Source organism: Urocitellus parryii, chromosome 14 (genome assembly GCF_045843805.1).
Source record: "Urocitellus parryii isolate mUroPar1 chromosome 14, mUroPar1.hap1, whole genome shotgun sequence".
In the NCBI taxonomy this organism is placed as follows: Eukaryota; Metazoa; Chordata; class Mammalia; order Rodentia; family Sciuridae; genus Urocitellus; species Urocitellus parryii.
The window spans coordinates 9,961,273-9,976,793 of NC_135544.1; the positions used below are offsets into that span (position 1 = coordinate 9,961,273).

The window sequence follows — 15,521 nt, forward strand, 5'->3', positions numbered from 1 at the left end:
GATAAAAGTGATATTGTATAGAAAATCCTGAGGAACTTGCAAAAAATAGCTATGACTTTAGCAAAGTTGCAGGATACAATATGCAAATATCAATTGTATCTTACATAGTAGCAACTAACACTTAGAAAGTAAATTTATAAAACAGCTCTGTGTATAATAGCATAAAACAATCACAAATTTAGCAAAAGATGTGTGAGCCCCACAGGCTGAAAAGTTTAAAGTATTACAGGATATGAAAGAATATTGATATGTGGGAATCTACTCATGTTCATGAATTAGAAGTCTTTTTATTGTTCAGCTGGCAACCCCTCTTGAATTAATCAGTAGATTCAATGCAATTCTGCTGAAAATTCTGACAATTTTTTTTAACTTAACAAACATTTTAAATTTTATGTGGGAAGACAAAGAACTTTGAATAGCCAAACTATTCTCAAAGACAGCAGTGTTGGAGCACTTACAACCTGATGTGAAGAACAAAATCTATCTGGCTCTGAAGGAATGAACTAGTTTTATCCTTTGACCTATGGGTTGTCATGTAAATAATTTCCACAGGAGGAGAGATGGTGCAGCTCTGAGATCAGTACATAACTTCCTAAGGTAGCTATGTTGGAAGGTGATACTTATTTGGCATGATTGCTAGGGGGAAAAAATTCATGTTGAACATAAGCTTTGTAATTAACACAGAACTCGGTTTAAATACTGGCTGCCTCATCTACCTCAGTTTCTTCATCTTCAAGTGGGGTATACTGTAGAAGGCTTGAGACAATGTAGCACAGAAGCTGAGCCCTGTGCTGTACTCTGCAGATAGCCTATCTGAGTTTGAGTACCAGCTCTGCCCTTGCCTAGGTATGTGGCCTTGGGTATGGTTAATCTTTATATGCTTTATTCTACTCACTTGTAAATTGATGATATTAAAAGTGCATACCTGCAAGGTTGGTGAACAGTAAATGAGTTAATAAATCTAAAGCACTTAGAACAGAGTCTGGCACCATGAAGGTGCTCATTAAGTGTTACACACTGTTATTTTTTCTCACTTATAAGACTTGAATGTGTTTCCTTTTTTTTAACCACCAAGCACAGTCCCTGATATCCAATAAATGCTAGTTCCCATTACTCTATTGAGCATAATTAGCACTCTGGGGATAGGATTTGACACTGAGAAATGCATTTTGCAATCTCAGGACCAATCTCAGTTTCAATTTCTTAAATTTTCTTTCCTTACTATTTTTCATTTTTAAAAAATTTTTTAAGAGAAAGAGAGAGATTTTTTAATATTTATTTTTTAGTTTTCAGCAGACTTACTATTTTTCAATGTTTAAAAAATAATTTATTTGAAGCTGGGGGTGTGCCTCAGAGCCTGTGCCTAGCAGGTGCAAGGCACTGGGTTTGATCCTCAGCACCACGTAAAAAAAATAAGCAAATATTAAATAAAGGTATTGTGTCCATCTATGACTAAATATATATATGTATATTTATACATGTGTATATATATATATTTAAATATATATATATATATAAAATACCTTATATATAATTTATAATTATATATATATATATATATATAATACGTTATTTATAGGACAATAATGCACAAATCAAAACCTTAATACTGGATATCAAATACTAGCCCTTCTCCTAGATTCTGTGATAGCCATGTGTTCCTTCTGGCCCTCTCTGGCCACCATGTAGCTTGCTCACCCAGAGACTGCAAAATGAGAGCTGCCTTCCTCTCCTCTTCCTCTCTTTCCTCTGTCACAATTAGACGGAAATTCAGAACACCAAAAAAATACAAGGTTTTATTTTCTCTTTATATGAAATGCAGTATCAAGTATGTACAGCTGTTCGCTTCAAGCCGCCACTTAAAGGAGAACTCCTTGGCCGTGTGACTGGTTCTGAGCCCTAGAAGCGGTATTATTTTTTCAGTTTTTGGGTGCAGACAACAGCAGGGCTGCTCACAACTTACAGCTGCCTCTAAGTATAGGACTTCAGAGATGTTTCCATTTCTCATGCATTTCCTCAGAGCAGGACTGTATGGTAATAATCCTGTACCTTTATTAAGGATGCTGATATTTGGGGGATTTACTTATTTGTGCTGTACTAGAGATTGAACTCTACCACTGAGCTATATCCCCTGCCCTTTTTATATTTTATTTTGAGATAGGGTCTTGCTCAGTTACCTGGGCTGGCCTAAAACTTGAGATCCTCCTGCCTCAGCCTCTTGAGTCACTGTAATTACAGGTATGCACCACCCACCTGGCTTCATTTTTTTTTTCTTAATTGAAACATAAAAAGAAGAGGTCTTTACACCAAGGGACATTAAGCAGAAGGATTTCACATATCCTATAATCTATCCCTTTGTTGAAGATCTACAGCCAGCATCTGGGACAGAGAAAATCTGGATCTTAGCTCTGCTTCCATAGGACAAATCATTTTATGTTGGGGAAAAGAAGAAATTATATGTTGGGGATCTCAAGTCTTTCTTGGACATTTTTTTCTTAAAGAAACCTCTTAAGTTTACTTTCCAAAGACAAAACTTTCCCTTCACTGTCTTCACTTCCATGAATCTGGAGCCCCAACTGCCAATGTCTCCCAAAGAGCCACAGAACAAGAAAACATATAAAGTAAAATATGTCAAACTGGTTGAAAGTGTTGGACCCCATGTAGATAATCTCTCACATTATTTTGCAGAATCCTTTTCCCCTTGTTGTCTCAATTTCTCTGCAACATAAGAGGTTGTTTTTGTTTGTTTGTTTGTTTGTTTTTGCCATGCTAGAAGTCAAACCCAGGGGCTTGCTTGTGCTAGGCAGCTATTCTACCATTAAGCCACTTGCCAGTTGTCTCCTTTTCTTTGAAACCATTTTAGTGGCACTACCCTGTGCCTTTCTGCACTAACAGGAATAAAAACTTCTAGCCGGTTGAGATGGTACATGCCTGTAATCCCAGAGGCTATGGAGGCTGGGGCAGGAGGATCGCAAAAGCCAGCCTCAGCAAAAGCAAAGTGCTAAGCAGCTCAGTGAGACCCTGTCTCTAAATAAAATATAAAATAGGGCTGGGGATGTGGCTCAGTGGTCAAGTGCCCCTGAGTTCAATCCTTGGTACCCCCAAACAAACAAACAAAACAACAAAAAACTTCCGACAGCCCATCTTGTCTACCCAGAGAAAGAAACTTTGCCATTCCTGCCCTCCCCTCCTGCTGCTCCCCCTCCCATTTTTCTTGGAATGACCCTTGGAGAATAAAGACCTTTCTCACTAGGAGAGAATTCCCTTTAGAAGGGAACCACAGCTCTGACAGGGATGTGTTTACATTATCAGTGGTGTTTCAATGACACTGCATAATGAATTTGAACTTTTTTTTTTTAAATGATGATCCACCAGGAGTCAATTTCTTTTTAGTTATCTGAAGTCTTTCCTACAAAAATCTCAATTCCAGTCTCATTTTCCTTTTACTATTTATTCCGTCTCCCAAAGATATGTATGTGTTGGGCCATATCTCAATTCCAGTCTCATTTTCCTTTTACTATTTATTCCCCCCCCCCCCAAAGATATGTATGTGTTTCAATGGGGCAGCATTCTGGACCTTGGGAGCCCTCTGGTTAAGCAGAGTGATGATAATAAATAAAGAGGTAGTCAAAATTTGATACATAAAGAAGAGAGTTGCTATAAATAAAAGTATTACAATTTTGCTGGAAAAATTGAAATGTAACTGTATATGTCTTTATTCTCCTATAGTTGCCAATGATGAATAAAGTTAACATTGAATACAGTTCTATGTGCTCAGCTATGAGCTCATTCAGTTAATAAATATTTATTTTACATAAACCATAACTCTAAGCTAGGACAGAGGTAAGAAAGCCATCTTGCCATTTAAAAACTCATATTCCACACATATTCTGCAAGGTGGTGCAGCCTGCCAGGAGTCGGGAGGTTGAAACAGGAGGATTGCAAGTTTGAGGCCGGCCTAGGCAATTTAGGAAATCTGTCTCAAAAACGGGGGAGCGGATGGGACTGGGAATGTACCTCAACGGTAAAGTGCCCCTGGGTTCAATCCACAGTATGGGGGTTTAGTTGGGGGGAAGACATATTAGAAAGGTGGTATGCACTGTAGTCCCAGCTACTACTCGGGAGGCTGAGGCCAGAAGAATGCTTGAGCTCACAGTTGGAGATCAGCATGGGCTACTCTGTCTCAAAACAATAAAATTAATTCTCTGTCTTCCTGGAGTTTACCTCTAGTGAGCGAGACAGGCTATAACAAGACAGAAGTGGTATCAATATGCAGGATGGTGTTACAGACAGGAGGTTTGAAAAGCATCTGGAAAGATGAACAGGTGTTAACAGTAAAGGGCATTCTAATCTGTTCCATCAAGTCCTGCTTGGGGTGAGGACAGATGGCCGGAAAGGAGGGAGGTGGGGGGCAGGAATGGGTGAGAAAGAAGAAACTCATTAGGTATAACTGGATCGCAGATGAAATGGAAGGAATAGGAGCATTTCCCCCAAAAAAATAGTTTGGAAGAGACTTCATTCCATGTTTTTCAGAGACAGAAGGGACATTAAGAGGTAAAGAAAACAATACTCCCTTATTTTACAGAAGAAGAAAACAAGACTCAGAGGGTGAAATAATTTGTCCCAAGCCACCCAGCTAGTGTGTGGGGCGGCGGAGGGCAGAACTAAGATTAACCTCGATTCCTGTTACAACTCAGGCAACGCCTCACTCCTGCCCCTGGAGAGCGCAGCGATTTGGAGCGGGAAGGCCACATCCCTTTGAAACACTGCCTGGGTCTCCTGACCCCGGCCCGCACCGCCCCCTATTGGTACTTTTCTGAATAGCCTCCCTGTGGGGCCTCTTCCCGCTGCCTCCCTTCCAACCCCAGCTGAGCTGGCCCGAGAGCGCGACGTCTTTCCACTGGGACCCAGGACGCACGAAGGCCTCCGGCCCACGCCACCTGTTGCCCTCTTCAGTTGAGGTTTCCCTCGCTTGGAGTCAGGGCGCCCATTGCCCGAGGCCCTCCAGTAGCCGCGCGCCTCCCGGCGAGTCCTGGGCGCTCAGCGTCTCCGGGCAGGGCGCTGGGCGCGGGGTCAGGGAGCAGGCCCGGCCCTGCCACGAGCCGAGAAGTTGGCAGCAACCTCCCTTCCCCGGCTTTCGCCGTGGCCCGGACCCTGAGGCAGGGCTGCCCTCACCCCCGCCCACCCCTCGGCCCCACCCTTCCTCCTCCGCCCCGCCGCCTGCCCGCCCAGGTCCGCGCGCAGCCCGGGCGCCGCGCAGCTCCGAGGGCTCAGCTGGGGCGCCCAGTTCCGCGCGATGGGAGGCTCCCACTCTCAGAGCCCGCGGGGCCAGGAACCCACCGGGGAGAGGCTCCCGAGACCCAGAGAGGCCGCGTGAGTCCCAGAGCCCTTTCCTGGGGCCACCCTTTGGGGGTTTGCATGCCAGCCCGGGATTGAAGCGCACGGGGCTGGTCCCCGAAGGGCTGGGAAGGTGGGGTTCCCGCTCGCCGCAGAGGGGACGCGAGCGCTTAGGGTTTGGCTGGCTGGGACCTCTCTTCCCAGCCTTACCCAGAGGGACCTTGGTGGCGTCCGACCGGGGACGCCCCCAAGGACCCACTGCGGCAAAATCATGCCCAGGCCAAACAGCTGTGCTGCTCCCAGACACGCTGTGCAGACGAAAAAGGGGACCCTGCGTTTTTCTAACTCTTGCAGACAGGAAAAGACACGTGCCCCGAAGGGCTCTGGAAACTTTCGCAAGACAGAGCTAATTGCAGGGAGGTGAGGTACTACAGAGGGATTGGAGTCTCAGAGATAAAACTCGGTTCATATTGGCCTGTGGGGTCCTGGAATTTTGATACAGTGCTCGCAGCTTCCAAGAACTCCCTCTCTTGTTTGCTCCGAGAGCTTCATGATGATCTCAGAAAAAGGGCTGCATTGTAGCAGCAGCAATTAGGCTTTTGTTCTGGGACGGCAACAATTGGGGACACCAAGTACTGTAAGGCAAGCCATGAAGGGGAATTTTTAGAGAAGTTGATTTAGAGCAAGTCCCATGGTTTGAAAGACGGCCCTACATCTCCGCAGGAAGAAGATGAGTAGGTAACCTTTTGAGAATTCAGTCTTTACATGTTTAATTAATTCATTATTTATTTTTTTAGAACTGCGTGTCTGTATTGGAGGTGAGGCAATGCCAAGAAATTTACACTTCTTAATTCAGCAAGTGTCAAATCTATTTAGTTTGAGAAAGATACGCTCACCTATCATGTAGGCAGACTGGGCCCTGGGAGGACTTTTTGATCAACCTTTCAATGCAAAATAACTTCCCTGGTATCCAAATATTAGATGTGTTGTTTATGCCTCCTAATATTTGCATATGATCTTAAATCTAAACTTCGTTTAGGCAGCTTATTAATGATAAGGGTAGCTGAGATTTATTGAGCATTTTAGAAGTGCAAAAAAAAAAAAAGAATGCTTCTAAATCCTCTGATACTTCATCCCTAAGAACAGTGCCTTAATTTCTGTTATTGTTATCATTTTACTGGTGAGTGAACAAGCACAGAGAGATCAAGCAACTTGTCCAAGGTCACAAAGCTGGAAAGTAGTGAATCCGTGGTTGACACCAGAGCTCATGCTGCAGCTGCCTCCCACCCCAGAGTTGTGACTGATCAATTTTTTCACAGCTGGCAGAGCACACTCCTTTTTTTCTTTAGTTTCCTTGAATAAGGGAATTATCTGAATAAGTGATGCTTAATACTTAAAAGATGAAATTGCCAATGTTGGTTTAACAAACATAAAAGGTGAAGTTAAAAGTCTGGAAGCAGATAGCTGTGGCTTCAATTCCAGGCTCTGTTTCTTAACAGTGGAAGTCTTTCATCCATTTCTTTTTTGGGGGGTGGGGGAGGTGGTACTGGGGGTTGGACTCAGGAGCACTAGACCACTGAGCCACATCCCCAGCCCTATTTTATTTAGAGATAGAGTCTCACTGAGTTGTCTAGTACCTTGTGGATGCTGAGGTTGGCTTTGAACTCACAATCCTCCTGTCTCAGCCTCCCGAACCCTGGGATTACAGTGGGCCACTATGCCTGGTTTTTATCCATTTCTAATTTCTCCCTGTCTCACTTTCTCCATTTGTAAAACAGGCACAATGATAATACCTACTTCATAAACTATTCTGAGCTTGACATAAGATTATATATATGTATATGAATATATATGAATCATGCATTATAGTTTTATCTTTGAGCAATAAAGTATATTGCTTTAGGCAAGGATGAAAGTTGACTGTTTACCTTTTGTGAATATGTGGCCAGGTTTACTGTGTAACTTGAAAGCAAATAGTGGGACCATTCGCTTACAGCATGTTGAAGTCAGCATGCAGTGTGGGGTTCAGTGTAAGGTTGTTAAGCTATCAGTTGTTAAATTATTCAGTGGCTTGGCAATAGAGGACCTCTCTCTTTCATGAGAGAGAGATATTTTGCAAAGCTTCCCTAAATTTAAACATAAATGCCCATCTTTGATCTCTGGTTAGGAATACAGCCCTTGCCCACTTGAGTGATTGCATTAAGAAGCACAGAGGGGCTGGGTTGTAGCTCAGTGGTAGAGCACTTGCTTGCCTAGCATATGTGAGGCACTGGGTTTCAATCCTCAGCACCACATAAAAATAAATAAATAAAACAGAGGTACTGTGTCCATCTGCAATTAAAAAAAATTACAAGAACAAAAAGAAGTACATAGGATGGGGGTATAGCTTGGTGGTAGAGCAATTGCCTAGCATGCTCAAGTCCCTGGGGGTTCCATCCCCAGCACTGGGACACACACACACACACACATACACACACACACACAAAAAAAAAAAGAAAAAAAGAAAAAAGAAAAAGGAAAGAAGGAAAGGAGATACATAAGCACTGTGGTCAGTGTGTTGGGATTATCAGTCTCATCAGTGTCAGGCTCTGCTCAAAGACTTAGCCTTACAAAGCACTTGGCATTCCCAGATGAGAAACCCTTTAGAAAGATAAAGTTCCACACCTGTAAAAGCAAAAAAGTATGCACTTTATCTAAGTCCTGCCTTGTTCATATGCATAAACTACAAGTCTCTCCAGGGTTCAAGAAAGTAGGGGATTCATTGTGATCTCACCCGCTGCAGATTTCCTGCCAACATGTGGCTGTCATGGATAAGGCTGACCTCAAGGAAGTTCCCCTACTCTGACTGTGGTGTTTTCTAAATCCATTGTTCCTTTAATAAATAAATAAATACATAAAAATGCATTAATGAAGGCATTTGTCTTTCTGAGGGAGAAATTATGTTTCAGAATGTGCACAGTTTGTATTTCAGAATAATTTAATCAGGTACCTAATGGAACCAGAAAAATCTCTTCTAAGATCTTTGTTGTGAAATATAAGCAAACATAGATGTACATGAAAAGTAATGTCTGATTTTAAGATAAAATTCACTATCATTGAAAAGCGTAGCCAATTTTCTCCAAACCTAAGGACACAAACAGACTGACTTTGGTAAAAGCTAGAGGGGGATTTCACCTCACTTATTCAGGGAGGGCACAGTAAGGTCATAAGGAGCTATGGAGTTAGGAAGACCTAGGTTGCAATTCCTGCTAGATGACTTACAGGCTTAGTGTGGACACACTGGAAATGCAGTTAAACTCTTCAGTTGGACAAATTTCTGCATCTTTAAAATGGCAAGTAGTAATCTACTTTTGCAATTGGTGTATATTAGCACAGGGCCTGACATTTAATGAGGCCTTGTTTAATTAGTTTTACATTTACATGTCTGTGTACCTAAGAACCAGATACTGGGCTCTTTGGGAGGAAGATCCGAGAGTAAGGTGAGGTTTCTTCTCAAGGAAAGGTTGATTTGTGTGCTAATTCAACAAGGCCTCTTAGAAACGCAAGCCAGTAGCTTTTTTGAGTTAATTTTTATTTTTTCCCCCAGAAAGTTATACTGTCAAGAGGGTGGAAAAATGTGTTTGGGGATATGGTAGTTTGGTGCACTATAAATGACCTTTCAGTAAAATGGCTCAGGTAGTTCAAGAGGGAATATAATATGTAACTATTTCATCTAGTTCTTATTTAGCTTGTCGGCCTGGAATGCAAGATATGTACCTGTTGTCAATTCTTAATAGGTACGTTTCTAGGCCAATTTTTGTTTGCATTTGGCGTTTAACAGATAATGGAATAGGTCAGTAGCAAAGATGGAAGTTCCTAAAGCCTTGAGTGATTTTGCCATGTGTCCTTCTGATCATGTGAAGGAGATGCAGATATTATGATGTTTTAGTGAACTGCAAAGTCCCCAACAGCTAAGTCAAAGTACCTCTTCATGGGCAGGTCAGTGTGGGACAGATATGTCCTTGAAACAGAGAGGGACATGCTGGCTTTGAAGTTTTAGATGCAAGAAAACATGGCTCAAAATATGTAAACTCAGGAAGCAATATTTCTGAAACCCATTGCTTTCAAACTCATAATGCTGTCAACCATCTCTCGCTACACAATTTTTATTAGCATTAAAAAACTCCTTAGAGTATGCACAGTGGCTCATGCCTGTAATCCCAGCAACTCTGGAGGCTGCGGCAAGAGGATGGCAAGTTTGAGACTGGCCTGGGCAACCTAGTGAGATTCAGCAACTTAGTGAGATCTGTGTCAAAAAAAGAAAAAGAAAAAGAAAAAAGGACTGGAGTGTACTGGAGTGTACCTCAGTGGTGCAGCACTTGCCTAGCATGTGCAAGGCCCTGGGTTCAATCTTCAGTCCCCCAAAAATAAATAAATAAAAAGTCAGTTCCCGTGTACTAGAGAAGTTTTAAAATGTCCATGTACAAAGTTTAAAAGTACAATTAAAGAGAGTAATTTAGAGAATGTTAGTGAGAAAGACCTAGAAAAACCAGCTGCATGAAGAAAAGTTTTTAAAAATTATAGTATTTAACTCGGAGAAGTGGCCAAAGGGACGTAGAAATATATAATTTTGAGGGGATGTTGTCTGCCTCCATCTCTGGTAAAGCCAGCCCAAAAGGAAATGGCTGGAATTGCATGACAAGGCAATTATTTGTATGTATATGCTGAGTTTAGATAACACAACTTTAGACTGCATAGGAAATAGTGAAAAAAAAAAAAAAGTAATAAGGTGAGAAGAATCCCTCTCAGCAAATCATTCAAAGTTAGTCCAAGGGTTGGTACTCGGATGGAGTCTATGTGTAGTTTAGTTCCATAAGTTTTTCCCTTTTGTAGTGACCAACAGTGCCCCACGCCTGCCTCACCCCACAGGCTCTCCTAGCTGGTATATGTTTCAGGATCAAAAACCAAGAAGCAAAATAATAGATAAATAAATAGGCACAGCTGCTGGATTCTGTGTTCAGGAAGTGGATTATCTGAGGTCTGAGTTGGTCAGTTGCCAGAGTGAACTATAGGGTGGATGAATCGTTAACCCAAGGCCAGGACGTGAACCGGTGCCATCCCACAGGGCCATGAACATGGAAGTCCACCTTCCAAGGAAGCTCACTCTGGCCTTTGGGGGAGCTTCCCTCCACAAGTTTAGTAAAGGCTGCGTAGAAGAACATCTCACCATTTTAACCATTTTTAAGCATACGATACAGTAACATGAAGAACACTGGACAACTCTCACCACTATTCATTTTCAGAACTTTTTCATCACCCCAGCTAGAAATTCTGTACCCATTAAACAACAGCTCTTCATTTTCTCTTCCCTGGCTACTGGGAAGCTTTTGCCTTCTTACTGTCTCTATTTCCTATTCAAGGTCCCTCACAGAAAATCCTAGAACCCTACAGTATTTATTCTTTTGTGTTAGGCTTACTTAGTGTAATATTTTCAAGGTTCATGGATGTTGTAGCATGCATTAGAAGTCCATTCCTTTTTACAGGTTAATACTATTCCATTGTGTATGTCGGTGTGCACATGTGTCACATTCTGTTTATCCCTTCATTGGTAGATGGGCATGTGAGCTGCCTCCACCTTTTGGCTGTTGTGAACAATTCTGCTCTGAGCATTAGTGTACAAGTGTATGTGAGACTCTGTTTTTAATTTGGATATATTTGGATATATTTTGGATATATTCATAGGAGTTAAATTGCTGAGTCTCATGGTAACTCCATATTTAACTTTTTGAAGAATCACCAAACTGTTTCCCATTGTGGCTGCACTATTTTGCATTCCTAACTCCAATGTAGGAGGATTCCAAGTCTCCCCGCCTTTGCGATTTTCCTTTGCTTTTAAATGGATGTGAAGTGGTATCTCATTTAGTTTAGGTTTTCATTTCCCTAGTGATTCGTGATGTATGGGCAGGAGCTCCTATGAGGCAGGTAGGAGATTGAGAATCATGGTGAGGGCCAGAGTTTGAAGAGATGAGATGAGCAGGTAGCAGGGTGCCCACCAATTTCCAGGAAGAAACTGACGCTGGAAGGAGTCTTGAAGGACAAGTGAGCCACCAGGTGAGGGAAAGGCAGTCGAGTAGAAGGGAAGCATGTGCAAAGGCCTAGTGGTGTCAGGGACCTGTCATGCGTGGGGAATGGTGAGGGTTTGGTGGGTAGGGTGGAGGTGGAAGGGATTGAAGGGAATGGAAAGCAGTAAGTCTGCAGAGGCAGATAGGGGCTGGGTGACACCAGGTTGGAATTTCAACTCAATTTCAGGAGCCATAGATGCAGGTCTTCAGCTGAGGGGTTGGCCAAATCACCGCAGTAGCCCTAGTCTACACTGGGGAGAAGTATTCTCACAGAGGGACTCAACTCAATGTCAGGGTACCTGAAACCACAGCTTCCTGTGATCTTCTCCAGCATCTTACTGCCCACCCCAGGTAGCACATCAGGGACAGATTTTCCTTTGTCCACACCTTACTGTGTCTGAATTTTTGTTAATTAGTCATTCAATAGCATTATAAATATTTTCTTTTTATTCTTCTGAATTTCCAATTTTTCTATGGCATATATATTTTTATCATCCAAAAGTACATTTTTAGAAAGAATATCTGAAAATTTAGAAAACTGATAATACTGGTAAGAAAATAAGTCACCATAATCTCACCACTCAGAGATGGTTAGCACGCTGGTGTGTTTTTGTACAGTTTATTTTTATTTTTCAGAAATAGGCCTATGTAATGTGTTTTGCATTCTGATTTTTCATTCAGTTTTATAAACATTTTTCCATATCATTTTACTGAATTCAGAAATAGCATTTAATGTTTACTTAATGGTTCATTATTGACATGTGCCATAATTTATTTTTTTTTCCTAAATGGTTCACAGATAGGTAGGTTACAATTTTTGCTCATAAATAACATAGTAGTTAATTGATAGCCTTATAATTCTTTGTGTATCCCAGACTAATAACTTAGGATATGTTCCTAAAAGTTCATTTTTTAAAAAATTTATTTTTAGGTATAGATGGACACAACACAATGCCTTTATTTTTATGTGGTGCTGAGAATCGAACCCGGATCCCGCCCGAATTAGGCGAGCGCTGTACCGCTGAGCCACAATCCCAGCCCCTAAAAGTTCATTTATAGGGTAAAAGAATATGAACATTCCAAAGGTTGCTATAGGTTACCACATATTGTCAAATTTTCTCTCCAAAAGTAGTAACAAATTATATTCCCCTGAGCAGTATACAACAGTGACATTCTCATAGATCCTTTCTACTGGGCTGGGCCCTATCATCTTAAATCAGTTTGGTAGGGGGGAAGGTGGTGCACACCTATAATCCCAGCAGCTCAAGAGGCTGAGGCAGGAGGATCCCAAGTTCAAAGGCAGCCTCAGCAATTTATTTTTTTATTTTTTAAAAAAATTACTTTTTAGTTGTAGTTGGATGCAATACCTTTTTTTTCAATTTATTTATTATTATGTGGTGCTGAGGATTGAACCCGGGGCCTTGCACGTGCTAGGCAAGCCCTCTGCTGCTGAGCCACAACCCCAGTCCCAGCCTCAGCATTTTAGCAAGGCATAAGGAATTTAGCGAGACCCTGTCTCAAAATGAAATTTTATAAAGGGCTGGGGATATGACTCAATGGTTAAGAACCCCTGGGTTCAATCCCTGGTATCAAAAAATTTAAAAAAATCAATTTGATAAGAAAAAAGGGGGGGCTGGGGATGTGGCTCAAGCGGTAGCGCGCTCGCCTGGCATGCGTGCGGCCCGGGTTCAATCCTCAGCACCACATACCAACAAAGATGTTGTGTCCGCCGAGAACTAAAAAATAAATATTAAAAATTCTCTCTCTCTCTCTCTCTCTCTCTCTCTCTCTCTCTCTCCTCTCTCACTCTCTCTTTAAAAAGAAAAAAGGTACAATCTTGTTTTAGCATTTTTATTGATTAGTGAGAGTGAATTTATTAGCCATTTTTAATTCCTTAATTCTTGTTTCTTTGTCAATTTTGTACCAAGATTAATTTTTCAATATTCTTGAGAGTTCTTTGTATGATGAAGCCAGCTAACATTTATTGAGCACCTATTATATTCTAGGAAAATTCTCAGTATCTTACATGCATCAAGTCATGTGATTCCTCAAATAACTATAAAAAGTAGGCACAGTTTTAAATTTTATGTATGAGGAAATAGATACAGAGAGACTAAATAACTTGCCCAAGGTCTCATAGTAAATAAGTGACAAAACTGGGATATAATGTTAAATTTAGATTCTTTTTTTTGGTGCCAGGATAGAGACAGGGTCTCACTGAGTTGCTAAGTGCTTCACTCAGTTGATGAGGCTGGCTTTCAATTTGCAATCCTCCTGCCTGAGCTTCCCAAGCTGCTGGGGTTACAAGTAGGGATATAATACTGAATCCTAAAACCTATATGTTCACTTAACAGGCTTTTGTTATACTATTTTTATACAATTCTCTCCTTCTCCTCCTCCTCCTTCTTTTTTCTTAAACACTTTGACATTTGTTTATTCTAATGTCTTTATGTTTTAAAGAGAAAGTATTTTTTAAACTAAATTTTTTCTTGCCTTATAAAAAAATTGAACATATATTGATATATCCTCTGTATGACACATCCAGTTTCCCTTGTTATTGACATCTTATGTAGTACATTTGTTACAAGAAATAGATCAATATTGGTACATTATTATTAATTAAATTTCATATTTTATTCATATTTCCTTAGTCTTCACTCAATATCCCTTTTCTGTTCCAGGACGCACATCCAGAATACATCACAAATTGAGGAGTCATGTTTATTTCTAACATATATAAACCTATCACGTTTTCCTTTGAGGTTGTTTCCTTAGCCTTTCTGCTCTTCTCTATCCCAGAATTTAGGTTCCTTTTTTCTTCTAGATGTTTTATGGCCGCCTTTTTTAAAAATAATAAACCATTTATTCTATCTGAAATTTCTAGATTCACTAGTATAAAATAAGGCTCTGACACTTTAAAAAAAATTAGCTAACTAGTTAGTTAATACTAGCTACTAGTATTAAGTAATCTATTCTCTTTCCACCACTTTTTACTAGTGTTTTAAAAAATCAGTATTGTGGGCTGGGGGTATAGCTCAGTGGGTAGAGTGCTGCCTCTCATGCACAAGGCTCTGAGTTCAATCCCCAGCACCACAGAAAAAAACCACATAAAGAAAGAAAAAAAGAAAGAAAGATATGTTGTCCATCTACAACTATAATTTTTTTGAAAAAAAATTCAGTATTGTAATCTCTTTTCTTCTGTTTAACTCTAGATGGTTTTTCTCCTTCCTATTCATTGAGCAAATGTTAATTTTTTTTCTTTTCATTCTCATGAATTCCATAAATATTAACTGACTGCCTGAGAAGCCATTATGAAAGCTATTTGTTGTTATGTGGGAATGTATCTGAAGAGAGGAAAGCTTTTCTAAATATATAAAATCTTAATATTTGTTTATGATATTGGAAACAGGACACATGCCAGAATCAGACAGGAGGAGGTGACCCTGAGAATGGAAGGGGATGTGGTGCTTGGGGAAAAAGGGACATTCATAATCGAGCTTCTCAGAACATTTATACTAGCCTAATCAATTTTCAGTCCACCTGAAGTTTGCATTTGAAGCAATTTAGCTCCCTCTTCTGAAACGGTGGCACCTTCAAATGCCCTCTGGTCATCTGCATGTTTTGTCAGGCTAATGTTTTTCACAGTCTAGATTCTGTTTCTTGTAGTATGAGACAAAGTACTAGCAGATTAACAGAGTGAGTGCCAAATGGCCAACCACTATTCTCTACTCTTCCTTTATCTTTCAGCTCTTTTACCAGTGGAAACATGGTAATTGTGGACAGTTATTAATACAAGAATTCTTCACTTTGACATTTATTCATTCTCAGAAGTCTTAACAATAGTTGGACTTAAAAAATAATTTTTTTTGTTTGTTTTTCTTGTAGGTAGTACATTTCTCCTCCATCAGTCTTAGGGTATATGTACAACAAATGTTATTAGTAACAATTCCAGACCAAAGAAGTTATATTTTGCTTGCTTAAACTTGTGACTTGTTTCCGTTTTCTGTTGCTGTAATAGAATACTGGAGACTAGGTAATTTATTAAGGAAAAGGGTATTTTCAGCTCATTGTTGTCAAGAATGG

The 15,521-nt window shown here is 40.6% G+C and overlaps 1 protein-coding gene across 8 annotated transcripts in view; it reads left to right on the top strand.

Moving 5' to 3' along the window:
- The window catches only part of Tacc1 (transforming acidic coiled-coil containing protein 1), a 112,348-nt gene that overhangs the window by 21,948 nt on the left and 74,879 nt on the right, over window positions 1–15,521 (top strand). For 3 of the 8 annotated variants that reach the window (XM_026404716.2, XM_026404718.2, XM_026404722.2), the window contains exon 1: window positions 5,252–5,373. The exons of the other annotated variants lie outside the window; for them this stretch is intronic. In XM_026404716.2, coding sequence (XP_026260501.1) covers window positions 5,297–5,373 — 77 coding nt within the window. In that variant the 5' untranslated portion in view covers window positions 5,252–5,296. Of the gene's footprint in view, window positions 1–5,251; window positions 5,374–15,521 lie in introns of those variants that run through there. 8 annotated transcript variants of the gene reach the window in all.